Here is a 26552-nt window from a genome sequence, read left to right as displayed (position 1 = left end):
CAACACAGTGTACACACATAATACATCTCTAAAATGAAAACAAGTTTATGGAACAATATTCCCCTTACAGGGTGTGATGTCCTCACCTGATCTGTTCTATTCTATTCTTTTGTTCTGTCCTACTTTATTCTGTTGTGTTCTATTCTATCCCATTCTATTCTGGGAGACAGAGGAGGAGAGGGGCTGTGGAGGTGGTGGGCTCACCCACAATCACCTCATAAGACCCCTGAAGGGACACAAATTGCAGCTGCCCCGGGTGAGCCCTCCTATGTCTCCCCCAAGGGTCCCGGGGCTCTTGGCAGCAGAGACCATACCCTATTCACCCGGTATCCCCCCTGTCTCTTGGAAGAGACTCCAAATTCGCAGAACCAGCAAACCTTGGAAAACGGCCGTCAGTCCAAGCTGGAAGTGCAGTCTGCTGCATCTTTGTCATTTGCATATTGACTCCCTTCCTCCTGGTTTCACTGGCCATGGGCCCTTAGGGGCCTTAGGGACTAAGTCTTAGGTCCTATAGAGGTGACAGCACTCAGGAGACCCCAGAATCTTGGGCTCAGGGTCTGGCAGATCCCATGAGTGAATAAATGAAAGGCCCATTGTCCAAGGGTAGGAGCAGAGGCTTCGGGATCAGTGCGACCTGAGCACAGTTCTGAGTTTGTCGCGCACTTGCGTAAGCCACTTAGCCTCTGGGAGCACCAGTTTGCTTGTCTATAACAATGGGGATATTAGTATCTATTGCAGTTTTGATATAAAGATTAGCAAAAGCACTTATAAAGTAAAATGGTACATCTTAGGAATTTAATAAATAACACCTGTTATTATTGTTAATAGTGATTACAATAATACTAAAGGTTTCAGAACAGCTGTGGGTACTCCAAGTATCCTATTATTACTCACATTTGGGGGAGATTTGTTTGCCATTGTCTTCACCCTCATAAATATCTGGAAGAGGAAACAAATTATAAAGGTAATAAATGGCTGTAAAAGGAAACAGAGCATGCACGTGCGTGCGCGCGCACACACACACACACAAAAAACAAAACCAAACACATAGGTCCTTGAAAAATATTCAATTTGATTACAGCAAAATTTTAAGTGATAGTTGCATTCTTGGAAAATGAGCAGAATGGCTCTGGTACCAGTCAAGGTCTAGTGGTGTGTTGGGAAGATATACTTTGAGTCTTGGGGGCACTCCCAGTCCATGTACCAGAATAAACATAAAAATGTTGGTGGAGAAGGATAAGAAGAATGGGAAAGGTGGGCTGTGAAAATTCATGCTAGTAAGAACTGGTGTATATTCTCTTTTCCTTCGGTGGATGATCTTTCTAGCATACATCACATAAATCCTAAATGGCTTTCGGAATTTAGTTTCCAAACTTAGTGTTGGAATTCTGATCTTTCATTTTGGTTTAAAAATTGAATGAAACTTATTAACAAGTGAACCCGTGAGTTTTTATCAGGATACATGTTTTTGGTAAATTACCACCTTTGAAGATAAAATCATGCCTTTCCCGTGCTGTCCACTAGATAGAATAACAGGACCACTGTAGAGCTCACTTGTTCGGAGGCCACCCATTCCTTACCGCTCAGATTTCAAATGGGCAAACTATTTTTATTTTTCTTTCAAACTAGACTTTTCTCTATTCCTTACAATATGCAAAACTTTAAAAAAGATTTATTATTTTTTGAGAGAGAGAGGGCGTGGGCTTGCGCGCACAAGCCAGGGGAGCGGGGGGTGCAGTGGGGTGGAGACATGCCTTTAAATTATGGGTAAGCCTTTCCTTTCCTTCCCTGGAGGAACAAATGTGGGTAACTAGCTGCTAATGATAATATGCAAACAGCCATCTAGGCACTAGTCTGAAAGCTTCATCTCATTTAATTCTCATCGTGAGGGGTCCCAACACTGCATCCACTAGACATACAGGCAAAAAAAGCAGTTGCCACGCTGGAGGAAGCAATTGATCCTAGTCCTCATGAGGAGCTTAGGCTGTTACCTAAAAGCGTCAGAGAGGAATGTGCCTGGATGCTCAGGTGACCCACTGGGACATCCCCCAACACCTCCACACCCAGCTGTAACTGTAAATGGGCAAGTAAAAGAAGTAGCCAGACAAGAGTCCGGGACACCCCCTGGGCACACCACCAGCAGAAGATGAGAAGGAGGGGTATCTAGAATGAGTGGGAAAGAGATGGTAACAACGGTACAACCTAAAAACCAATTGCAGCAGCAGGGGGCATAGATTCAAGTTAAGTAGGACTCTTACTATGTCCCCTGGTGGAAACTCCCCCCTTGGGAACCAAGACCTCTAGACTCACTGAGACTAACGAACGTTGCAGGGATGGGGAAGACAAATGTCCTATGCAAGTCACTAGAGCATGATAATGAATAAAGTCACAACTCATTCAACCTCTTGCCTCCCAGATTCATATATTCTGCTTACTGAGGGCACAGTGCCATGACATGGCATTGGTTTAAGGTATATACTGCATCCTGAAGGCTAGCACCCCACCCCACAGTGCCATGTCTAAACTGTTGCACATCTCGCTTTCAAGAGGCTATTCCATGGCTCTATCAGGCCGGCAGCTTCTAAATGGGGTGGTGTGTGGTAGGAGTGTAGGTCAGTCCTGCGGTCATACGCCGACGGCCAAGTCTCTCCATTAAAGCAATGCTTTATGGTTGATCAGATGCTACATGAGTCCTCGAACAGTGGAGGCACTGTGAGCAGGAAAGGCACACATGTCAATCCTGCTCAGAGTGAATTACTGTACTTTCCAGCCTGGAGGGGGTCTGATGACATCGACCGTTCTCCTCAAGGGATACTATCCAACTGGGAGCTCAGCATCCATCTGTACCGGCCAGTTGACTGTCAGCAGTGACAGAAGCTATGTCGGTCTTGACAACAGGAAGCCCACGCTGCTGGGCCCATGCATAGCCTCCCACTCTGCTGTGAAGGTGTCTCTTATGAGCCCACTGTGCAGGCACTGGGGTACCAAGGAAAAAGCCAGCTGACACCTGCTGGCCAAGTCATCCAGTTGGTTTAGCTGTTAGGCACCTTTTCTGCAATGGATGTTCTCTGATGGGCGTGAACACGGTACGAAGATCCTCACTTTTTTTTTTAAAGATTTTATTTATTTATTTGAGACCAAGAGAATGAGAGAGCACATGAGAGGGGGGAGGGTCAGAGGGAGAAGCAGGCTCCCCGCCGAGCAGGGAGCCCGCTGCGGGACTCGATCCAGGGACTCCAGGATCATGACCTGAGCTGAAGACAGTCGCTTAACCAACTGAGCCACCCAGGCGCCCGATCCTCACATTTTGAGCTTAAGTCTCTAGGTCTCTGTGCCTCTTCCCCAGTCAGATCATTGTTATATTTAGATGGTAATTATTATTCTGGGAGGAAGGTGGGGACACATCCTGAGAAGGGCAAGCATTGTCATGTACATCTCATTTGAGGCTTCTGCATAATTTTGGGGGGAGAAGAGTCTCTCTCCCAACAAGGGGGGGGGGAGGCCACTTATGCCAGCCCAGGGGCATTAAGGGTCTAGACCTAGATGTCCTCATCTCAAGCTTTACAGTCCCACATCTTCCCTATCAGGGCATGACCTGCCAGCTCTTCTACTAGCACTAGGAGCCCCAAATGATCAGGCAGCACATTTGCCTAGGCTGATAATTCATCCTCTCACATAGTGCCATGCTGTAGAAGATGAGGGGCTGAACACTGGCAAGGAAGCCCTCTGAGTCTCACATGAGGCTTTAAATTGGTGGTTAATCTGAGGCTGTCCCTTTCTTCACTCTCTTCAGCGCATCCATGGTGCTTAGCAATAGCCTCCCAATTCTGTGGTCCTGATACTTCATATTTTCCCCAAACTTCTCAAATCCTAGAGACATTGCACCAACTGGTGCATCCCTGTCCCCCTGTGTCTGACCCCAGGTGTCACCACAGGTGAAGATCTTAGCAACTGAACTGCTACCACAAACCAGGGCCCAGGGCTTTCCACACGCTACCTAACCAGCAGCAATGGACTCGTCATTGCCACTGGCCAGCAAGTGACCTAATAACACCAGAATCCCATCCTTTCTAGGACCTTTCTTGGTACTGTCTTGGGTCAAGTTTCCCAGAAGCAGGTTGCACAAGCGAGCGGTGGAGAAAGGGCTTTCAGAGGAAACCTGTAAGAGCACTGAGGACAGAAGACAGGGCAGGGAAGAAGTGGGCTCTGCTCAAGTCTAGTGCCAGCCTGATCTCCTGGGAAACCCTGGACCATAGATGGTACCACAGGTGTCCCATTTTGTACCCCGAATCAGTCAGCCATTGGCTGGCTGGCCATAAGCTGCCCTTGAGGGAGGCCATAACCTCTCAGGCATTTCCTGGCTGGACAGCTCTGGTCAGCTGAGGGCACTCCTCCGAAGGGCACAACCGAGAGCTGTTAGCAGCTAACCTCATAGCAGCTGGGCAGTGGGTGCACGCACCTGATAAAAACGATGTAGGCAAGGTGTCTAAAGCCCCTGTGACACTACCGTGTGTGATTTTTTTAATTAAAAAATGAACAGATTTTATTTTTAGAGCAGTTTTAGGTTTACAGAAAAATTGAACAGAAAATACTGAGTTCCCATATAGCCCCTCTCCATTGGCTCCCTACACAATATCTCCTATTATTAACATCTTACATTAGTGTGGTACGTTCCTTACAGTGAACCAGTACTGATGCATTATTATTAACTGAAGTCCATAGTTTACATCAGGGTTTACTCTTTGTGTTGGACAGTTCTGTGGGTTTTGACAAGTGCACAATGTCCTATATCCACCATTACGATATCATACAGAATAGTTTCACTGCCCTAAAAATCTCTTGTGTGCAGTCTGCTCATCCCCTCTTCCCCATATCCCTGGTAACCACTGATCTTTCTACTGTCTCTATAGTTTTGTCTTCTCCAGAGTGTCAAACAGTTGGAATCATGCAGTATGTATTTTCAGACAGGATTCTTTCGTTTAGCAATTTGTCACTTTGGTTTCCTTATGTCTTTTGTGGCTTGATAGCTCATTTCTTTTTATTCCTGAGTAATATCCCATCGTATGGATATATCATAGTTTGCGATTCATTTGGGTAAATACTAGGGAATATGATTGCTGGTCTGTATGGTAAAATAAGTTTTAGCTTTTGTAAGAAACTATCAAACGATACCATTTTGCATGGCCACCAGCAGTGAATGAGAGTTCCTGTTGCTTCCTGTCATTCCTGTCATCACCAGCATTTGGTGATGACATAAACATAAACAGTCTACAGCCAAGTCTAGACTAAGACACACTTAACTAAATGTTATCCATTCTTCTGCTCATCTCACACCTTTGAGTCTGATCACTTTGAATTAGCAGGATAGACAGAAGGAAAAAAAAGAAGGGCACCTGCACAATCCACATCCTTATGCTTTGGGTGAAGGAGTTATAACTCTATCAAATGGCTCATGTCTGTAAATTTATAGATTATGCCACTGTGTTGACCAATGTATGCCAATGTCTTCAAGCACAGGGGCTTTTAAAGATCTGTTTAAGAGATTCTTGGCACATGAAAAAAGGCGTTAAAGGCTTCAAGAATAAAATATACTTTAGGACCAGATAAGGTTGATAGGCTCAATTTTCTAATAGTCCTTGAAAATCTGAAGAGTTGCCTGTTAAATAAATAACCTGGAATGGAATTCTCAACACACATTTTACTCATCTGTAGGGCCCCAGCTGAAAGGGGGTCCAATATCAGGGGTCTTCCTTCATTTTGAGCTTTTCAAAGTAGAAAAGGAAGCCAGGATGTGACTTGATTAGAGACAATATTGTGGGATAAAGCCAATTATTTAGGAGATAAAAATCTGATTTTATCTTTTCTTTAAAAAGTTTTTTTTACAAGCCATTACAAAATACCCATGGAAAACAAAACATAAAAATTTCACACCTCCTAGAGATTCTGCTATATCCCGTAGAGGGATAGGCCTTATCATGCAAAGCAAATTTAGGGACTATATTATAGTCTATGAACTTTCACCAGCCAAGATTTTTCTCAAGCCTCACTTTTCCTGGTCTGTATTTTCCAAATACAAAATTTTAGAACACACATATATACCCTAATTGAAGATCACTGTTTTATTTTTATTTATTTATTTATTTTAGAGAGGGGAGGGGCAGAGGGAGAGAATCCCAAGCAGACTCCACACCCAGCATGGAGCCCAATGCAGGGCTCGATCTCATAACCCTGAGATTATGACCTGAACCGAAATCAAGAGTCAGAAACTTAACTGACTAAGCCACCCAGGTGCCCTGACAATCACTGCTTTATTAAATGGCATTGCCATTAATATTTGTTGACCAAGACTGCACATCCAGTTACTTATTATGTGACCATCTTCCTGTTAATTTGCCATTTCATGCTCATTAGCATCCAAACGTCTAGAAGTCTGACCAAGAAACATAAGTTAGCTTTGCCCCTGAGTGGGGGTGTGGGATCTGTGTATGTTTCTTCAATGACTTTTGTACTTTGTAGACACTCAATAAATGTGTTTTGAACTAAAATTCCTTCCAGAGGCCTTTTCTAAATAAATTGTAGGCCTGAATACATACTTCATGTCCCATCAAATTAATTACATAATAGTCCAAAACCAAAATCTCAAATACTGAATTCCCAAGACTTTGATTATGGGCAGTGATAAAAGCATAAAGCAGAAGGTCTTTTGGAAAAGGTTATCTCCAATTTAAACAGGCAGGGAAAGACAAGATGACGACAAAAGGAGCACATTTGGAACCCCATAAACCATAACCTATTATGTCATTAAAATATAAAGTAAAAAAAGCTTCCACACTTGTTTTTCTTTGTGATCCCATACCAAATTCTGGCCACCAGAAAACTGACCCACAAAGAAGTCAGGGCTGAAGTCTTATGGGGAAGCACCTGGATCAAGTGCTCCTAGTCTTTCCATGGGAAGTTTGGAGAGGAGGTGAAATCCATAAATCTTGGATAGAGCAAGAAATAAAGTTGCCACAAGCTGGTGTTTTTATTCCCAAGCACAGACATTCTGGCAATGCTCTTATCCCACAACCATTTCCTTAAGAGGACAGCTTTTCCAAAGAGGGAGTCACTTTCAATGTGAAACATTTGCCCTTCATTTTAATTCAAGCCTAGTTAAATCTACACAAATGAATAGCAGAAAACTGATATTATATCTTTCTTCTCACTCACATAATTCAGGAAAGGCTGAGACTAAGGCAATGTCTTCTCTAGCTTCTCAGCAGCTGGTATCACCCATTGGTATCCCACTCTCCCACTGGATCCTACCTTTAATCCCATGTATGCTGGGGACTGGGTCTTCCTTACTGCTGGTAGCTCTTTCCATATTTTCAATCCAGGGTACAAATTCCACTCCAATGTCTTTGCTTTAGAGAAATATACATGAACATTGAACCATAGGAAAGAATGGCACATGCATTCCTCCCTATACCAGGTAGAGTAGTGCTGGCTCACCCAGGTTCTCCTGAAGTCTCAAGGATCTGCTTTATCTTCCTCCTTCACTTTAGTCTAAGACCTGGCCCGGCTCTGTGCATGATATTCAACAAGGAAATGTTCAGTGGACACCATTTGCTGAATTATACAGTTAACATCTAACTGGCTGCAAGTCTTTTTTTTTTTTTCCTTAAAATTTTATTCTTAGGTAATCTGTACATCCAATGTGGGGCCTGAACTCACAACCCTGAGGTCAAGAGTTGTGTGTTCTACTGACTGAGCCAGCCAGGCGCCCCTGGGTACAAGTCTTAAAGTGGGAGAGGTGAGGAAGAGGAATGCCCTTTCATCCTCTCATAAGCTGTTTCATTGGCTCACTCTAGCTCCCGCCTTCCCTCTTCCCTGTCCTGAAATGCCAACTATTAATAGTAACTCTTTTGGGTTAGTCTAGTTCAACAAATAAACACTTGCTAGGCGCTGGAGGTCTGAGATGAATGAGATGTGTCCTGAGCTAAACCTCAGCACCCCTGACTCTGCTTGCAGAGTAGTTTGCCAGCCTGATGTGATTATTCAATGAGTTCTTTTATTTGTTTATTCACTAAACATTTACTGAGCACCTATGAGTGCCAGGCTCTTGTCTAATATGAGGCCAAAAGGAAGCTAAAACCACTAAGACAACCTTCATGCTCTAGAGGAATTCATGGTCTAGTGGGGAGAAAAATGTAAACACATCATAAAATTATAATATAGCCTGTTAGATGCTGTGATAGAGTACTCTGCAGAGTGTGAGTGCCTTGCCCAGAGCGTACAAGGTTATTATGCTCAGCAATTCCAAGGGTTAAAGGTGGTATAGGAGTGGACCGGGATGATAATCTGGTATGTGTCAGAGCTTTGAAAAATGCTAGACAGACATAAGGTCCTGATATTCCTGATCCTGAAACCTCCTCCCCCCGTTGCCTGATGCTTCTATGTTCTGTCTGGGAAGTCTCACCTCCTCTCAGGGACCAGCCCAAGGCCCTGCTCTGGTCTGCTGCCTAAAATTTGTGTGAAATTGACCCTCTGTTTGCCAGTCTGTAAAAGGAAGGTGCTGGACAATGCCTCTGGGCCTGTCTTTGAGTTCAGTAGGGCTTTTCTTTTTATCTACAAGCTAGGATCTGTTTCTGCTTATTTTTTTGTACTTTTCAATCCACTGACTCACTTATTTTCTAACTGGAAGTTTGCACCTCTTAATCCCCTTCACCTATAATCCCCATTTCCCACCCGCCACACCCTGGCAACCACTAGTTTGTTCTCTATATTTATCAGTTTATATTTATCAGTTATTTCATTTTTGTTATTTTTGATTGGTTCGTTGCTTTTTTAGATTCCATATGTAAGTGAAATAATAGAATATTTGTCTTTCTTTGACTTATTTCACTCAGCATAATACCCTCTAGGTCCATCCCATGTTGTTGCAAATGGCCAGACTTCATTCTTTTTTATGGCTAAGTAGTATTCCATTGTGTTCATATACCACATCTTCTTTATTTACTCATCTATCTATGGACACTTAGGTTGCTTTCATATCTTGGCTATTATAAATAATGCTACATTAAACAAAAGGGTGCATTATATCTTTTTGAATTAGTGTTTTCATTTTCTTTGGGTAAATACCCAGAAGTGGAATTACTGAATAGTATGGCACTTTTATTTTTAGTTTTTTGAGGAATCTCTGTACTGTTTTCCATAATGGCTGCACCAGTTAATATCCCCACTATGCTCAAGGGTTCCCTTTTCTCCACGTTCTCAGCAACATTTGTTATCTCTTGTCTTTTTGATGCTAGCCATTCTGACTGGCGTGAGGTGGTATCTCATTGTGGTATTGACTTGCATTTCCCTGATGATCAGTGATGTTGAGCATCTTTTCATGTGTCTGTTGGCCATCTGTATGTCTTCTTTGGAAAAATGTCTGTTCGGGTCCTCTGTTCATTTTTTAATCAGATTGGGGTTTTTTGGCATTGAGCTGTATGAGTTCTTTATATATTTTGGATAGTAATGCTTTATTGGATATATCATTTGCAAATGTTTTCTCCCATTCAATAGGTTGCCTTTTTTGGTTTGCTGATGGCTTCCTTTGCTGTGTAAAACCTTTTTAGTTTGATGTAGTCCCAATAGTTTATATTTTTGCTCTTGCTTCCTTTGCCTGGGGAGACCTGCCCAGAAAAATATTGCTAAGGCTGATTTCCAAGAGATTACTGCCTATGTTATTTTTTAGGAATTTTGTGGTTTTGGGTCTTATACTTAAGTCTTTAATCCACTTTGAATTTATTATGTGTATGGTATAAGAAAGTGGTCCAGTTTCATTCTTTTGCACGTAGCTGTCCAATTTTCCCAACAACATTTATGGAAGGTACTGTCTTTTCCCCATTATGTATTCTTGCCTCCTTTGTTATAGATTAATTAACTATATAAGCATGGATTTATTTCTGGGCTATCAATCGTGTTCCATTGATCTGTGTCTATTTTGTGCCAGTACCATATTGTTTCGATTACTATAGCTTTGTAGTAAATCTTGAAATCTGGAATTGTGATAGCTCCAACTTTGTTCTTTTTTCTCGGTATTGCTTTGGCTATTTGGGGGCCTTTTGTGGTTCAATACAAATTTTAGGATCATTTGTTCTAGTTCTGTGAAAAATGCTATTGATATTTTGATAGGGATTGCATTAAATCTATAGGTTGGTTTGGGTAGTATGGACATTTTAACAATATTTGTTCTTCCAATCCATAAACTTCATATATTTTTCCATTTATTTGTGTCATCTCTGATTTCTTTCATCTTACAATTTTCAAAGTACAGGTCTTTCATCTCTGGTTAAATTTATCCCTAGATATTACATTCTTTTTGATGCAATTGTAAATGGGACTATTTTCTTAATTTCTCTTTTTGCTATCTCATTAGTAGTGTATAGAAACACAAGAGATTTCTGTATGTTGATTTTGTATCCTGCAACTTTACTGAATTCATTTATTAGTTCTAATAGTTTTTTTTTGGGGGGGGGTGGAGTCTTTAGAGTTTCCTATATATAGTATCATGTCATCTGCAAACAGTGAAAATTTTACTTCTTGCTTGCCAAATTGAATGCCTTTAATTTCTTTTTCTTGCCTGATGACTAGGAACTCCAGTATTATGTTGATTAAAAGTGGTGAGAGTGGACATCCTTGTCTTTTTCCTGATCTTAGAGGAAAGGCTCTCAGTTTTTCACTGTTGAGTATGAGGTTAACTGTGGGTTTTTCATATATGGCCTTTATTATGTTGAAGTATGTTTCCTCTAAGTATACTTTGTTGAGAGATTTTTATCATAAATGGATGTTGAATATTGTCAAATGTTTTTTCTGCATCTATTGAGATGACTGTATGATGTTTATCCTTCATTTTGTTAATATGATGTATCACATTGATTTGCATATATTAAACCATCTTTGTATCCCTGGAATAAATTCCACTTGATTGTGATGAATGACCCTTTTAATGTATTTTTGAATTCAGTTTGCTAATATTTTGTTGAGGATTTTTGCATCTATGCTCATCAGGGATATTGGTTTGTCATTTTCTTTTTTTATAGTATCTTTGGGTTTGGTATCAGAGTAATACTGGCCTCATAGCATGAATTTGGAAGCATTCCTTCCTCTTCTGTTTTTTGGAATAGTTTGAGAAGAATAGGCGTTAGCTCTTTTTTAAATGTTTGGTGGAATTCACCTGTGAAGCCGTCTGGTCCTGGACTTTTGTTTTTTGGGAGTTTTTTTAAGTACTGATTCAATTTTGTTACTAGTAATTGGTCTGTTCAGAAATTCTATTTCTTCCTGATTCAGCCTTGGAAGATAGTACGTTTCTAGGAATTTATCCATTTCTTCTAGGTTGTCCAGTTTGTTGGCATATAATTTTTCATAATTTTTATAATCCTTTGTATTTCTCTGGTGTCACTTGTAACTTCTCTTTCATTTCTGATTTTATTGGAGTCCTCTCTCTTTTTCTCTTGATGAGCCTAGCTAAAGGTTTATCAGTTTTGTTTAACTTTTCAAAGAGCCAACTCTTAGTTTTACTGATCCTTTCTATTTTTTTAGTCTCTATTTCATTTATTTCCAGTCTGATCTGTATTACCTCCTTCCTTCTACTAACTTCAGGTTTTATTTTATTTTTCTAGTTCCTTTTTTTTTAAGATTTTATTTACTCATTTAGAGAGACAGCACATGCATGCACAAGTGGGAGCAGGAGCAGAGGGGGAGGAAGAGGGACAAGCAGACTCTGTATTGAGTATGGAGCCCCACACAGGGCTCAATCTCGTGACCCTGAGATCATGACCTGAGCTGAAACCAAGAGTGGGATGCTTAACCAACTGAGCTACCCAGGTGCCCTCTAGTACCTTTATGTGTGAGGTTAAATTGTTCATTTGAGATTTTTCTTCTTTCTTGAGGTACATCTGTATCACTATAAACTTCTCTCTTAAAAGAGCTTTAGCTGTGTTGCAAAGATTTTGAACTGTAGTGTTTCCATTTTCATTTGCCTGCAGGTATTTTTTTCATTTTCACTATGATTTCTCCATTGACCCATTGGTTGTTTATAGAAAAATGTTGTTTAGCTTCCATGTTTTTGTGTTTCTTCTAGTTTTTTCCTGAAACTGACTTTTAAAGATTTTTATTTATTATTTTTTAATTTTTTTTTGAGAGAGAGTGCATGCACACATGCATGAGCTGGGAGATGGGGAGGCCAGAGAGAGAATCTCAAGCAGGCTCCACATCTATCATGGAGCCCAATGTGGGGCTAGATCTCATGACCCCAAGATCATGACCTGAGCCAAAACCAAGAGTTGGACGCTTAACCAACTGAGCCACCCAGGCACCCAATTTTTTTCATTTTTAGGTAATCTCTACACTGCACATGGGGCTCCAACTTACAACCCTGAGATCAAGACTTGCATGCTCTACTGACTAGCCAGCCAGGTGTCCTTCCTGTAACTGATTTTTTTGGAGGGGAGGGGCAGAGGAAGAGGAGAGAGAGAATCCCAAGCAGGCTCCACACCCAGCATGGAGCCCAATGCAGGGCTCAATCTTACAACCCTGAGATCATGACCTGAGTGAGATTAAGAGTTGGATGCTTAACTGACTAAGCCACCCAGGCACCACTTGGGTTTTTAGTTTCATATTGCTGTGGTTGGAAAGATGCTTGATATGATTTCAATCTTCTTAAATTCATTGAGACTTGTTTTTTGGCCTATCATGTGATCTGTTCTGGAGAATATTCTATGTGGGGTTCTGCTTCTTCTCTAGATTTTACATTCCTGTCACAACCTAGGGAGCAGAGTGCTAGGACTTGAGAAGGGCTTGATAATGTATTTCTGAATTATTAACTGAATAAATGTCATGTCCTCATAACAAACACATGTCTTTTTTTTGTGTGAGGCAGAGCAGGGTAGGGTGATTCAGTTAAAATCTAAATCGTCAATTAGGAACAATTTTGGTAAGATGCCCTTTCTTACCAAGGTGATCTATAGATTTTACACAATACCAAGCAAAATCTCAGCAAGCTTTTTTGTAGAAATTGAAAAGCTGATTCTAAAATACATACAGAAATGTTAAGGATGTAGAATAGCCAAAACAACTTTAAAAAGGAAGAACAGCAGATGGAGGTGGAGTAGGAGGACCCTAGGCTCACCTCACCCCACAAATACAGCTAGATAACTGTCAAATCACCCTAAATACTCCAGAAATTGACCTGACAACTGACAGAACAAACTCCACAACTAAAGGGAGAGAAATGGCCACATCAAAAAAGAAAGTGCAGAGATGTGGCTTAGGGGAGAAACAGATCACAGCTGCTGCAGGGGGAAGGGAGTCATGATCGAAGAGAAGGGTGTGAGAGAGAGGAACACAAGGGGAATGCACAAGGAGAACATTTTCCCATAGCCACTGGCTTGGAAAATGAGAGGGGCTGAATTTTCATGAGTTCTTGCAACCAGCAGGGCTTAAAGCCTGCAATTTTAAAGATCAGCAGGCTTGTCTGGGATAGAGCCTGGAGGGCACTGAGCTGCTCCTGGAGAGAAGGCAGGCAAACAACACCGGACCATACAGCATGACAGCAATGATCTGAAGAGTGCCTGGGGCACACAGTGGGGAGATTATTTGCTCTTCTTGGAGTGTGTTCCTGAGAGGCAACATTCATGGAGATACCTCTCTGGGAACAAAGGAGATAGTTGGTGTCATTTCCCTCCTCTGCCCCTCAGCATAAACAGAACCACCTGCAGGAAGCAATTCCAACACTGGCTGCCTAACTTGCTTACACCAAGCCCCAACCCCTGCACTCCGATGGAACTACTCTTCTCAGGCACACTTGCCTCAGTCCCAACTTGCTGGGCCCCTCTCCCAGAAGACCAGTACAAACCCTTGCCCACACCACGTCTCCCAATCAGAGAGTTTTGCAGGGCCTTAGTTCTGGTGGAGGTGGTGACAGGTCTCATTTCACAAGCAGACCAGAGCACACTTAGTTAACACTTGCTACATTCAGGCCAGGGACCAAACACTGCTCACAGCAGGCAAGGAGAGCCTCTGTAGATGACTGGCCTGAAGGATAGAGCAGCCAGAACACAATAGCAGAGTGCATTCAGCACACACTGAAGACACTACCTGAAGCACCAGGCCCAGGGCACTACATGACCTCTTCTTTATAAGGCCATTATTTTCAGAAGCAAAAGATATAACTGGTTTTTCTAACATAGAGAAGAAGACAGAGCACCTAGACAAAATGCCAAGATGGAGGAATTCATCCCAAATGAAAGAATAAGATAAGGCCATGGCCAGAGATCTAAGCTAAACAGATATAGGTAACATGCCTGATAGAAAACTTAAAGAAATGATCATAAGGATACTCACTGGGCTTGAGAAAAGAATAGAAGACATCAGTGAGACCCTTACCACAGAGATGAAAGAGCTAAGAAAGAATCAATCAGAGATGAAGAGTGCAATAAATGAGATTAGAAACATGCTTGATGCAACGAAAGCAGGCTGAAAGAAGCAGAGAAATGAACTAATGAGCTAGAAGACAAACTAATGGAAAGCAAGGAAGATGAACAAATGAGAGGAAAAAAACTTATGCAAAATGAGAATAGACTTAGGGAACTTAGTGACTCCATCAAATGTAAGAACATTAATATTATAGGAGTCCCAGAAGAAGAAGAGAGAAGAAAGGGGGCAGAAAATTTATTTGAAGAAATAATAGCTGAAAACTTAACCTAATCTGGGGAAGGGAACAGACATCCAGATTGAGGAGACACAGAGAACTCCCATTAAAATCAACAAAAGCAGGCCAACACCAAGACATATGGTAATTAAATTTGCAAAATATAGTGATAAAGGAAAAATCTTAAAAGCAGCAAAAGAAGTCATTAATTTATAAGGAAAAACCCATAAGGCTAGCTGGACATTTTTCAACAGAAACTTGGCATGCCAGAAGGAAGTGGCATGATATATTCAAAGTGCTAAAAGGGGAAAATCTGCAGCCAAGAATATTCTATCCAGCAAGGCTAGTATTCATAATAGAAGGAGAGATAAAGAGTTTCCTATACAAACAAAAACTAAAGGAGTTTGTGACCACTAAACCAACCCTGCAAGAAATATTAAAGGGGAACCTTTAAGTGGAAAGGAGAGACAAAAAGTGACAATATAAAGCCAGGAAACACAAAATCAGTAAAAACGAATATTTCTTTTTTTTTTTTTTTAAGATTTTATTTATTTGACAGAGAGAGACACAGCAAGAGAGGGAACACAAGCAGGGGGAGTGGGAAGGGAGAAGCAGGCTTCCTGCTGAGCAGGGAGCCCGATGCAGGGCTCGATCCCAGGACTCTGGGATCATGACCTGAGCCGAAGGCAGATGCTTAACGACTGAGCCACCCAGGCACCCCAAAACGACTATTTCTGTAAAAATCAGTCAAGGAACTCACACACAAAAAAGGATATAAAATATAATAACATATGCCTAAAACATGGGTGGGAGAGAAGAATGGGTTCAAACTTGAACAACCATCAACTTAATATAGACTGCTATTTGCAAAGAGGTTACATACAAACCTAATGGTCACCATATATAAAAAAAAACACTAATAAACATGCAAAGAATAAAGAGAAATAAATCCAAATATATCACTAAAGAAAATCAGCAAAACATGAAAGACAGAAAGATATGCAAGCATCAGAGAAAAACTCCAGAAACAACCACAAAACAAGCAATAAAATGGCAATAAATACGTATCTATCAATAATTACTGTGAATGTAAATGGACTAAATGCTCCAATCAAAAGACACAGGGTGTCAGAATGGATTTAAAAAAAAAAGACCTATCTATATGTTGCCTACAAGAGACTCATTTTAGACCTAAAGACACATGCAGATTGAAAGTGAGGGGTTGGAAAAACATGTATCATGCAAATGGATGTCAAAAGAAATCTGGAGTAGCAATACTTATATTGGACAAACTGTACTTTATTTGTTTTTTAAGTAGGCTCCATGCCCAGTGTGGAGCCCAATGCAGGCCTTGAACTCACGACCCTAAGATCAAGATCTGAGCTGAGATCAAGAGTCAGGTGCTTAACCAAGTGAGCCACCTGGGTGACCTGGACAAACTGGACTTTAAAACAAAGACTGGGGCGCCTGGGTGGCTCAGTCGGTTGAGCGACTGCCTTCGGCTCAGGTCATGATCCCGGAGTTCCGGGATCGAGTCTGCGTCGGGCTCCCTGCGTCGGGGGAGTCTGCTTCTCCCTCTGACCCTCCCCCCCTCTCATGTGCTCTCTCTCTCTCATTCTCTCTCTGTCAAATAATAAATAAAATCTTAAAAAAAAAAAAACAACAAAGACTGTAACAAGAGACAAAGAGAGGCACTATATAATAATAAAGGGGACAATCCAAGAAGAAGATAAAACAATTATAAATATTTATGCACCCATCATGGGAACACCCAAATATATAAAACAACAACAAACATAAAGGAAATAATCAATAATAATGCAACAATAGTAGGAGACATTAACACCCCACTTACATCAATGGACAGATCATTTAAACAGAAAATCAACAAATAAACAATGGCTTTGAATGACACACTGGACCAGGTGGACTTAACAAATATATTCAAAACATTCCATCCTAAAACAGCAGACTATACATTCTTTCTAAGTGCACATAGAACATTCTCCAGAATAGATCACATATTAGGTCACAAACAGGCTTCAACAAATGCAAAAAGATTGAAGTCATACCATACACCTTTTCTGATCACAATGCTGTGAACCTAGAAGTCAACCACAGAAAAAATCTGGAAAGACTACAAATACACACAGGTTAAACAACATACCACTAAACAATGAGTGAGTCCACCAGGAAATCAAAGAAGAAATTTAAAAAAAAATACATGGAGACAAATGAAAATGAAAACACAACAGTCCAGCACTTTGGGGTACAGCAAAAGCGGTCCTAAGAGGGAAGTAATAGCAATACAGGCCTACCTCAAGAAGCAAGAAAAATCTCAAATAAACAACCTAATCTTACACCTAAAGGAGCTAGAAAAAGAACAACAAATGAAGCCTAAAGCCAGCAGAAAGAAGGAAATAATAAAGATTAGAGCAGAAATAAATGGTATAGAAACTAAAAAAACAGATCAATGAAACCAGGAGCTGGTTCTTTGAAAAAATTAATAAAACTGATAAACCTCTAGCCAGACTTACCAAGAGAAAAGAGAAAGGACCCAAATATATAAAATCACAAATGAAAGAGGAGAAATAACAACCAATACCACAGAATACAAACAATTATAAGAGAATATTATGAAAAACTATATGCCAACAAATTGGACTACCTACAAGAAATGGCTAAATTTCTAGAAACACATAAATGACCAAAACTGAAATAGGAAGAAATAGAAAACTTGAACAGACCAATAATCAGCAAAGAAATTGAATCAGTAATCAAAAACTCCTAACAAAAAAAGTCCAGGACCAGATAGCTTGACAGCTATCTGTAGAATTCTCCAAACATTTAAAGAAGAGTTAATACAAATTCTTCTCAAACTATTCCAAAAAATAAAAGAGGAAGGAAAGCTTCCCAATTCATTCTATGAGGCCAGCATTACCCTGATACTAAAACCAGATAAAGATACCACACACACATACAAAAGAGAACTACAGACCAATATCTCTGATGAGCATAGATGCAAAGATCCTCAACAAAATATTAGCAAACCAAATCTAACAATACATTAAAAGAATCATTCACCATGATAAAGTGGGATTTATTCCTGGGTTGCAAGGGTGGTACAGTATTCACAAGTCAATCAACATGATATATCACCTTAATAAAAGAAAGGATAAGAACCATATGATCAGTCCAATGGATGCAGAAAAAGCATTTGACAAAGTACAACATTCATTCATGATAAAAACCCTTAACAAAGCAGGGATAAAGGGAACATACCTCAACATAATAAAGGCCATATGCGGGGCGCCTGGGTGGCTCAGTCGTTAAGCGTCTGCCTTCAGCTCAGCTCATGATCCCAGCTCCTGGGATCGAGCCCCGCATCGGGCTCCCTGCTCAGCGGGAAGCCTGCTTCTCCCTCTCCCACTCCCCCTGCTTGTGTTCCCTCTCTCGCTGTGTCTCTCTCTGTCAAATAAATAAATAAAATCCTTTAAATAAATAAAGACCATTTGTGAAAAACCCACAGCTAATATCATCCTAAATGGGGAAAAATTGAGAGCTTTTCTTCTACAGTCAGGAACAAGACAGGGATGTCCACTCTCACCACTTTTATTCAAACTAGTACTGGAAGTCCTAGCTACAGCAATCAGACAACAGAAAGAAGTAAAAGTCATCCAAATAGGCAAGAAAGAAGTCAAACTTTCACTATTTATAGATGACATGATACTATATATATAGAAAACATAAAGCCTCCACCAAAAAAATGCTAGAAACTAATAAATGAATTCAGTAAAGTCACAGAATACAAAATCAATGTATGGAAGTCTGTTGCATTTCTTTTTTTTTCCCTTTTTCTCTCTTTTTTAAAATTTAAATTCAATTAGCCAACACATATTACATCATTAGTTTCAGATGTAGTGTTCAACAACTTATCAGTTTCGTATAACACCCAGTGCTCATCACATCACGTGCCCTCCTTAATGCCCATCACCCAATTACCCCACCCCCCAACCCACCTCCTCTTCATCAACCCTCAGTTTGTTTCCCATAGTTAAGAGTCTCTCATGGTTTGTCTTCCTCTCTCATTTCTTCCCATTCAGTTTTCCCTCCTTTCCCTTATGGTCCTCTGCACTGTTTCTTACATTCCACATATGAGTGAAACCATATGATAATTGTCTTTCTCTAGCTACTTATTTCATTTAGCATAATACCCTCAAGTTCCATCCATGTCGATGCAAATGGTAAGTATTCATCCTTTCTGATGGCTGAGTAATATTCCATAATATATATATTATGGAATATATATATAATATATATATAATATATATATTCCATAATATGTATATGTATACATATACCATAACTTCTTTATCCTTTCATCTGTTGAAGGACATCTCGGCTCTTTCCACAGTTTGGCTATTGTGGACATTGCTTCTATAAACATTGGGATGCAGGTGCCCTTTGGGTCACTATGTTTGTATCCTTTGGGTAAACACCTAGCAGTGCAATTGCTAGGTCATAGGGTAGCTCTATTTTCAACTTTTTGAGGAACCTCCATACTATTTTCCAGAGTGGCTGCACCAGCTTGCATTCCCACCAACAGCATAAGAGGGTTCCCCTTTCTCTGTATCCTTACCAACACCTGTTGTTTCCTGATGTTAATTTTAGCCATTCTGACTGGTGTGAGGTGGTATCTCATTGTGGTTTTGATTTGGATTTCCGTGATGCCGAGTGATGTTGAGCATTTTTTCATGTGTCTGTTGGCTATTTGGATGTCTTCTTTGGAGAAATGTCTTCTGCCCATTTCTTAACTGGATTTTTTGTTATTTTTGGGTGTTGTGTTAGGTAAGTTCTTTATAGATTTTAGATGCTAGCCCCTTGTCAGATATGTCATTTGCAAATATTTTCTCCCATTCTGTAGGTTCCCTTTTAGTTTCGTTGACTATTTCCATTGCTGTGCAAAAGCTTTTTATCTTGATGAAGTCCCAATAGTTCATTTTTGCTTTTCTTTCCTTTGCCTTTGGAGACATGTCTAGCAAGAAGTTGCTGTGTGGCATTTCTATACACCAATAATGAAGCAGCAGAAAGAGGAATCAAGGAATCAATGCCATTTACAATTGCACCAAAACCACCAAGAGGTGAAAGACCTATACTCTGAAAACTGTAAAACACTGATGAAAGAAATGGAAGATGACACAAATAAATGGAAAGACATTCCATGCTCGTGGATTGGAAGCACAAATATGGTTAAAATGTCCATACTACCCAAAGCAATCTACACACTTAATGCAATCCCTATCAAAATACCACCAGCATTTTTCAGAGCTAGAAAAAACAATTCTAAAATTTTGTATGGAACCACAAAAGATGCTGAATAGCCCAAGCAATCTTGAAAAAGAAAAGCAAAACTGGAAACATCACACTTCCAGACTTCAAGTTATATTACAAAGCTGTAGTAATCAAAACAATTTGGTCCTGGCACAAAAATAGACACATAGATCAATAGAACAAAACAGAAACCCAGAAATGAACACACAAATATATTGTCAATTAATCTTTGACAAAGCAGGTAAGAATATCCAATGAGAAAGACTGTCTCATCACCAAATGGTGTTGGGGAAACTGACAGCAACATGCAAAAGAATGAAACTGGACCACTTTCTTATACCATACACAAAAATAAACTCAAAATGGATTAAGGACTTAAATGTGAGACCTGAAACCATAAAAATCCTAGAAGAGAGCACAGGCAGTAACTTCTTTGACATCAGCCACAGCAACTTCTTTCTACATATGTTCCTTGAAGCAAGGGAAACAAAAGCAAGAATAAACTATGGCAACTACATCAAAATAAAAAGCCTCTACACAGCAAAGGAACAACCAACAAAACTAAAAGGCAACCTACGGAATGGGAGAAAATATTTGTAAATGACACATCTGATAAAGAGTTAATATCCAAAATACATAAAGAACTTCTAAAACTGAACACCCAAAAAACAATAAAAAAATGGGCAGAAGACAAGAATAGACATTTTTTCCAAAGAAGACATCTCATGGCCAACAGACACATGAAAAGATGCTCAACATCACTCATCATCGGGGAAATGCAAATCAAAACTACAGTGAGATACCACCTCACAGCTGTCAGAATGGCTAAAATCAACAACACAATAAACAGCAGGTGTTGGCGAGGATGTGGAGAAAGGGGAACCCTCTTGCACTATTGATGGGAATGCAAACTGGTGCAGCCATTCTGGAAAACAGTATGCAGGTTCCTTAGAAAATTAAAAATAGAACCACCCTATGACTCACAAATTGCACTACTAGGTATTTACCCAAAGGATACAAAAATACAGATTGGAAGGGGTACATGCACCCCGATGTTTACAGCAGCATTATCAACAATAGTCACACTATGGAGAGAGCCCAAATGTCCATCAACTGATGAATGGATAAAGAGGAGGTAGTATATATACACAATGGAATATTAGTCAGCCATAAAAAAGAATAAAATCTTGCCATTTGCAAGGACATGGATGGAGCTAGAGAGTATAATGCTAAGGGAAATAAGTTAATCAGAGAAAGACAAATATAATTTGTCATATAACTTCACTCATATATGGAATTTCACTCATATGTGGAATTTAAGAAACAAAACAAATGAGCAAAGAGGAAAAAGGTGGGGGCGGGGCAAACCAAGAAAGAGACTCTTAACTACAGAGAACAAAGTGATGGCTACCAAAGGGGAAGTGGGGGAAAATGGGTTAAATAGGTGATGGGGATTAAGGAGTGCACTTGTGGTGATGAGCACGAGGTGTTGCATGTAAGTGTTGAATCACTATATTGTACACCTGAAACTAATATTACACTGTATGTTAACTAACTGGAATGTAAATAAAAATTTTTTTAAAAAGGAAGAGCAAAGGGCACCTGGGTGGCTCAGTTGGTTAAGCGACTGCCTTCGGCTCAGGTCATGATCCTGGAGTCCCGGGATCGAGTCCCGCATCGGGCTCCCTGCTCGGCAGGGAGTCTGCTTCTCCCTCTGACCCTCCTCCCTCTCATGCTCTCTGTCTCTCATTCTCTCTGTCTCAAATAAATAAATAAAATCTTTAAAAAAAAAAAAAAGGAAGAGCAAAGTTGAAGGATTTTATTTTAAGTCTTATTATAAAGCTACAGTAATCAAGATAGTAAGGTATTGATGTCAGGATAGACAAATAGGTCAATGGAACAGAATAGAGCATCCAGAAATTGATGCACTTATATAAATAGTCAATTGGAGAAATGGTAATGGAATAACAGGACACTAATAAACAAAAAACTGAACTTTGATCCACATTTCACACCATATACCAAAACAAGCAAACAAAAATCTCAAAATGGATTAGAGATCTAACTATAAAACTATAGAGAAAATCTTTGTGACTTTAGACAAAGATTTCTTAGGCACACACCGAAAATATAATCCATAATTTTTTAAAATTTGGATTTCATCAAAATTAAAATCTTCTGTTTTTCAAAAGACACTCTTTTTAAAAAAAAATTAAGTAGGCTCCATGCCCAACATGGGGCTTGAACTCACCAATCCTGAAAGACACTGAGACTGAGCCAGCATGGCTCCCCCAATAGATACTCTTAAGAGTATGAAAAGATAAGCCATACACTGAAAGAAAATATTTGCAAAGCATAAATCTAACAAAGGATTTTTATCTAGGGTATATAAAAATAAACCTCTCAAAACTTAATAATAAGAAAACAATGAGCAAAAGATTTGAATGGACACTTGACCGACGAAAGATATATGGATAGCAAAGAAGCACATGAAAAGATGCTTAACCATTAGTCACTAGGAAAAAGCGAATTAAAACCTCAATAACATACTATTCCACAACTATTATAAGGCTGGCTTAAAAGTAAAAGACTGACAACACCAAGTTTGGGTGAGGAATGTGGAGCCAAGTGAAACTCTCATGCGCTGCTGTGGAAATAAAAATGATATTACCAATTTGGAAAATAGCAGTTTCTTTTTTTTTTTTTTTTTTTTAAGATTTTATTTATTTATTTGACAGAGGGAGACACAGCGAAAGAGGGAACACAGGCAGGGGGAGTGGGAGAGGGAGAAGCAGGCTTCCCGCTGAGCAGGCAGCCCGATGCGGGGCTTGATCCCAGGACCCTGGGATCATGACCTGAGCCGAAGGCAGACGCTTAACGACTGAGCCACCCAGGAGCCCCGGAAAATAGCAGTTTCTTAAAAAGGTAAACATGTACCTGCCATATAGCCTAACCATTACACTCCTCGGTGATTACCCATGAGAAACAAAAACACATGTCCACAAGAACACTTATCCTTGAACGTTAATAGCAGCATTATTCAAAATAGCCCAAGACAAACAGAGAAAGTCAATTATCATATGGTTTCACTAATTTGTGGAACATAAGGAATAGCATGGAGGACATTAGGAGAAGGAAGGGAAAAATGAAGGGAGGGAAATCGGAAGGAGAGACGAACCATGAGAGACTATGGACTCCGAGAAACAAACTGAGGGTTCTAGAGGGGAGGGGGGTGGGGGGATGGGTTAGCCTGGTGATGGGTATTAAGGAGGGCATGTACTGCATGGAGCACTGGGTGTTATACGAAAACAATGAATCATGGATCACTATATCAAAGACTAATGATGTATTGTATGGTGACTAACGTAACATAAGAGAATAATAATCCAAGAAAGTGGAAATATTCATTAACAGGTAAATGGATACAGAAATTGGGCTATATTCAAACAATGGAATACTATACCTCACTTAAAAGAATGTGCTATTCTTACACAAAGCAACATGAATGAATCTCAAGATAATTATGCTGAGCGAGAGAAACCAGACCAAACAAAGTACATGCTGTATGATTCTCTTTATGGAATGATAGAAAATTCAAACTATCTATAGTGACAGAAAGAAGATCCATGACCACCTGGGCAGTGGGGGATAAGGGAAGGGCAGAAGAAAGGTAATACAAAGGAGAATTTGGAAACTTTTGGGGGTGGTAGATGTGTTCATTATCTTGATTGTGGTGATGGTTTCACAGGTGTATACATGTATCAAAACATCAAATTGCATACTTTAAATATGTGCACTTTACTATGTTAATTATACATAAATAAAGCTGTTTTAAAAATAATAGTTTGGGGTGGCCTGGGTGGCTTAGTTGGTTAAGCATCCGACTCTTGGTTTCGGCTCAGGTCATGATCTCAGGGTCCTGGGACTGAGCCCTGCATCGGGCTCTGTGCCCAGTGCAGAGTCTGCTTATTCCTTTCCTTCTGCTCCTCCTCCTGCTCTCTCTCGCTCTCTCTCTCAAATAAATAAATAAAATCTTAAAAAAAAATCTTTTAAGGCCTCTGTCCAGAAACTTTAATAAGCTAAAATTCATATTCCAAGGCATTAACCCTAACTACCTTAATTCCACAGCTCTAAGGTAGGACCCAGATATCTACATTTGTAACAAGCCCTTCAAGTAATTCTAATGCAGGCTATCCCTAAAACATCCTTTGCGAAAGTATGGTAAGGATTTCTACAACAATCTTGTGATGAGAATGTTGATTCTGGGGAAAACAAGTAACTTTTTCTACTGGGGTTGTTACATCTTCCTGTGATATGCCTCCAGAGCATTCATGGTCAATTACCTTAACATATATTTAGCACAGTATTAATAGTTCAAGAGTAAATCATAGTTTTCCCCCATCTTACCTTTATACAAATTAAACTATACAATGTAGTTATTATTTCTTGGCAAAGGCCAATAGTTTAAGTAAGGAACTTACATCACTTGGTTGTTGTGACAGAAAACTGATGTGATGGTTTTCCAGTCACAGTCTTAGTTTATCTTTTTCCTCATCTTGTCATGCATACCCACCCTTGCATCCTCCTGTCCAACTGATGGTCAGAGAAGACACAGAAAGAATGTGAAATTGTTGCATTCCTGATAAGTCTCTGAGGACAAAGTTTATCTTTTCATATTTACATAACTTTCCTTACCAAACACACAAATCATTGTCAGTATAAATGATAGGTGATCGATTTTCCATGTGAGACTAGCATTTCTCAGCCCTCACAACATTACCTGAAGGAAATATCTGAATTCAACTGATGCAGCTTGCGGATTTTCCTACCAAATATCCCTGCTGCTATGAGGATCAACTGAAAAAACAAATGTGAAAAGGCAAAGCCTACTCAAAGATGATTCTTAATTATTAAAAGGAGTACAGCAAGTGATACCTGTGAAAATGGTGCAAAAAAAAAAAAAAAAAACCTTAAAAAATTCTCTGCTCCATGAAAACATAGAAAAAAACTGGCAAAAATAGTCAGAAACAATATTTTCAGAACACTAGAAATTAAACAAAGGCTTACAGTAACTAGGAGAACATTTATTCAAGAGAAATGGCTGAATCTTAGTATGAACAGTGAGCTTTGTGGTGTTTTAGCTGCTCTGTTCCCAACCTTGTTGATGGCAGCCTTGGAAATCAACAGCCAGAGATCATGGTGAAAATTAGCAGTCTAGCAGCCATAGGAGGGAGCAGAACAGGGTTAGAGTTCATTCAAAGTCTCATTCCCAGAGAACTGTCATTATTTGACTTGTTTGGGGGTTCCTTGGAGTACCCTACTTATAAGCCTGTCTTTATTAGACCTATTCACACCTAGCACAGTGTGAAAAACCTTTTCTTCAGGGGCATTTATAGAAAATTACTAGAGGCAATTGTTTAACTTCTTGGCTGCCCGAGACACTGGATAACAGCTGGGGCAAAAATAGGCTAATTGAAAGTTTAAAAGGAAAAGCTTGGGAATGAGATGTCCATAGTGGCTTTGAAAAGCTCCCAAATATTCCTGAGAATCTAGAAGACCATATACAAATGCCCAAGTCTGTGTGCATGTTCAGGACAAATCTGTGAAGGCCTTATGCTCTCATCTCTGGTGGGGAGATATCTTGGGGCTCTGCACAAACAGGAAGTGAAGGCTAGGGCGGAATTGTCACCTGCTTGGCTGTGTGTTGAAGGTTTGTTGAAAGTGCATCTCAATATCCACACAGAGCTCCTGGCAAAGACTGGAAAAATTACTAAACAAACAATAACAAAACAACAAACAATACCAACAAAACCCACTGGAGATGGAGGAGACTCTGATTTCTAAAATCACCACATTATGTTATTAAATGTCCAGTTTTCAACAGAAACATTGTAAGCCATGTAAAGAAACAAGAAAGCATGACCCATACATAGAAAAAAGAAAAAAAAAATCAAGAGAAACTGTCCCTGAAGCCAAGATAATTAGACTTCTTAGACCAAGACTTTAAAATCAACTATTTAAAAACTGTTCAAAGAATTAAAAGAAACCATAAAAAAGGAACTAAAGGAAGGTATCAGAACACGCTCTCATCAAATTGAGAAAAGAGAGAGAAATTATATTTGAAAGGGCCAATAGAAATTCTGGGTTGAAAAGTAGAATAAACTAGAGTGGCTCAAAGGCAAATTTGAGCAGGCACAAGAAAGAGTCAGGAAACTTAGATATAGGTCAATTGAAACTAACCAGTTTGAGGAAGAGAAAGAAAAAGAATGAACAAGAATTTGCAGAGCCATAAAGACCTGTAGGACTCCATCGAGCGTACCAACATACACAGAATGGGAATTCCAGAAGAAGACAGAAACAAAGGGGCTGAAAGAATACTTAAAGAAATCAGTGGCTGAAGACTTCCTAAATTTGATGAAAAATACTAATCTCCACATCCAAATGATCTATTTACAAACTCCAACAAATATAAATTCAAAAAGGTCTACACCAAGACATATCAATCAAACTGTCAAAACATAAAGAATCTGAAAGCAGCAAGACA

General features: G+C 39.8%; 1 protein-coding gene across 1 annotated transcript in view; it reads right to left on the bottom strand.

The window, feature by feature from the left end:
- The window catches only part of MCF2L2 (MCF.2 cell line derived transforming sequence-like 2), a 236007-nt gene that overhangs the window by 2960 nt on the left and 206495 nt on the right, over window positions 1–26552 (bottom strand). Inside the window, exons 28-29 of the mRNA XM_044921376.1 lie at window positions 24789–24865; window positions 7306–7403 (exon numbers count right to left, since the gene is read on the bottom strand). Of these exons, the coding sequence (XP_044777311.1) occupies window positions 7306–7403; window positions 24789–24865 (175 nt within the window). The remainder of the gene's footprint in view (window positions 1–7305; window positions 7404–24788; window positions 24866–26552) is intronic.

Source organism: Neomonachus schauinslandi, chromosome 1 (genome assembly GCF_002201575.2).
Source record: "Neomonachus schauinslandi chromosome 1, ASM220157v2, whole genome shotgun sequence".
Taxonomy (NCBI): domain Eukaryota; kingdom Metazoa; phylum Chordata; class Mammalia; order Carnivora; family Phocidae; genus Neomonachus; species Neomonachus schauinslandi.
The sequence above is the reverse complement of the archived record's forward strand: the minus strand, read 5'-3'. Positions and strand labels throughout refer to the sequence as shown.